The sequence below is a fragment of the Penaeus monodon genome, chromosome 17 (genome assembly GCF_015228065.2).
Source record: "Penaeus monodon isolate SGIC_2016 chromosome 17, NSTDA_Pmon_1, whole genome shotgun sequence".
Lineage (NCBI taxonomy): Eukaryota > Metazoa > Arthropoda > Malacostraca > Decapoda > Penaeidae > Penaeus > Penaeus monodon.
In genome coordinates, this window is record NC_051402.1 from 50771 (window position 1) to 53270 (window position 2500).

The 2500-nt window shown below is 38.0% G+C and overlaps 1 protein-coding gene across 1 annotated transcript in view; it reads left to right on the forward strand.

The window, feature by feature from the left end:
* Positions 1-2500, forward strand: part of LOC119583855 (platelet-derived growth factor receptor alpha-like) — a 40593-nt gene that overhangs the window by 3879 nt on the left and 34214 nt on the right. The window contains 1 exon segment of the mRNA XM_037932583.1: positions 183-327. Within this exon segment, the coding sequence (XP_037788511.1) occupies positions 183-327 (145 nt within the window).

Genomic DNA, 2500 nt, shown 5'->3' on the forward strand with positions numbered 1-2500 from the left:
TTCTCACCCTGCCCTAACCCCCATCTCTCTAATTTCTCCTTTTATATTCAATTTTTCAATTGGCCCTGTATTTTACTTCTCTCCTCCATCCTTTTCATTTTCCGTCTGTCACTCCCATTTCCTTTTTTTCTGTTTTTCTCTTCGCATTTTGACCTTCCCATTCCCCCTTTATCGACCCCTAGAACGTGATACACGAGACCCTGCGTGGCTCCAGAAACTGGCTTCAGACCAATGTCACGTACAGTGGCGGGGAGTCGAGGCTGTTTCGGTACGAGACTTGGAACTACCACGGCTCTGCGAACGTATCTGTAGAAGTTGTGGTTTCAGGTGAGCTTTTATATCTGTCTGTGGAAACTGAGATTTAATTAAGGATTTTCAGATCCTCTGTATTCCAAAGTAAGCGCTATAATGTTAATAATGTGTGTATATATATAGCTTTTCCCGTCTTTGAATTCCAGGCAAAATTCTTTCAGCCACTCCCTTCTTTATTGCAAATATCAGGCCAGAATGCATTTCCTTTTTCAGGACCTGGCGTTTTACTTTAATATATGCTTTTATCGTCTTTTATCCCTTTTCTGACCTGATACGCATGCAGGTACCTGCATACACATGGTAGAAGTGACAAGAAATATGTCAGGAAACTCATTTCCTTTGCTATAACTAAGTAAAACACAAAATGTAAAGCTGTAGAATTGCCCTCAACAGCGCTTTGACTATGGACCACAGAACCGCCGTAACGCATTTAAATATCTGGCCTTGTTTTTTTTACGTTTTTAACAAACAAATGAGCAACACTATTTCCATAGCACTGTTTAACAGTGCGAAAGCATTATATAATGACAGTAAATTATATATCATTAACTTGTCCTATATCTTGTTTCTTTCGGAAGGTTGTAAAAAGAACTCGAGTGGGGACCATTTCTTATAGAAAATTTCCTGTATTTTTGTTTGTTTTTTTTCAAAGTAGATATAATAACTTGTGTTACATATATTACATGTGTCATATTAGTATGGTCTGCATTAGATACCGACATGGCAAGAGGGTGGGGAGACCAGAGGACATTTCTTTAGTTTGTGACTCAGACACAGATATACAGGACGATGTATGCATCTAAAGTATATGCGATATCCTTTGCAGCCCTAGCTATCTAACACATGATCAAGTAGATAAAACTCAGATTCTTTAAACTCCTTTTCTTCTATATATAATTTCTTTTATTTTTAATCTTCTTGATATAAAGTGTTAATGCATTTCAAGAAAGTTGTGCATTTCTTACACTCTTAGAATTCTGAAGAGAAATAGCCCAAAGGCTTCTAACCATCAGTTAGGATCGGCAACAATGGGGTCCAATGGCCTAAATTCATTTGGGAGATAGAACACGTTTCTGTGAAAAGCTAAAATGCCATTGAATACTAAGGGGATTGAGGACTCTTCTGAGTGTTCTGCCTGATAGTTTCAATCAGATTTTGCTGTCTCTGATCAGCCAGCCACTGCGACTTTTGCAATAGTTGCAACGCAGTTGAATTTTCACTTGTCATGACTAGGTATTTTCCACCTGCACTTTGTGCAAAGAAACTTGGTGTGCCTCACAATTAATTCCAAAGGCGCCCAGGTTTATTATGCTTTTGTTGGCGAGGATTTCGACTATTTTCTGCTTTGGAGGTATCCTTGTTTATTGTTGAGTAGCTTGACGTAACTACTATGTTCTGCTGCCCGCCATATACAAGCTTCATCGCTGCTCTCCATTTGTTTCTCCCAATCCTCGTCTATCTTGGTAAAACGAGCTGTGGAGGTAATAGAAGGCTGCTGAACTTCCTCAAAGCTATGGGTGTGTCAGTTATGGAAAATGCGTCTGTGAACACACACACACGCTCTGAAAAACTGTCAACAAAAACTCTTAAATATATTCAACTCTGTTTTTGTTGAAGCAAGCTCTCTGTGCAGGCTCCCTACCCGCTTTCATGTTGGTTTTAAGATCCAACATCTCCATTACCAAAGTAGTTCCACAACATATGACGTCAATTGTTTGATGATAAATTGTCCCTCACTTTGTCATAGTATATAATTATTTTCTGCCCATACTTATTTATACTGGCAACCTCTTATGCTCTGTCTTTTCAATTTCTCTCAGTCTTTTTACCATCCCTTTCTATCCTTCATCTAAATAATTTTGACCAGTATATATATCAAACTCATTCATATACATCATTTTACTTTCTTTCCTTTCAACGTTCAGTAGTGGGATCCGGGTTTACTAGTTAATCTTCTTTGAAACCTATATTTAGTATATACTGTCGACCGTTTAATTTCTATTTCAAGACCTGTCAACCATACCTTATTCACTATTTAGGCCTTCTTATCAAAAGGGCGCTATTCCCGGGTCGGGTGATTACACGGGCCATACTCTTCTGTATTAATTTTTTTTTTTCTAAATCAGCATTCCATCACAATTCTGTTATCTTCATGTGACCATTTTCTTCTAATTCTTCTCATTGCTAT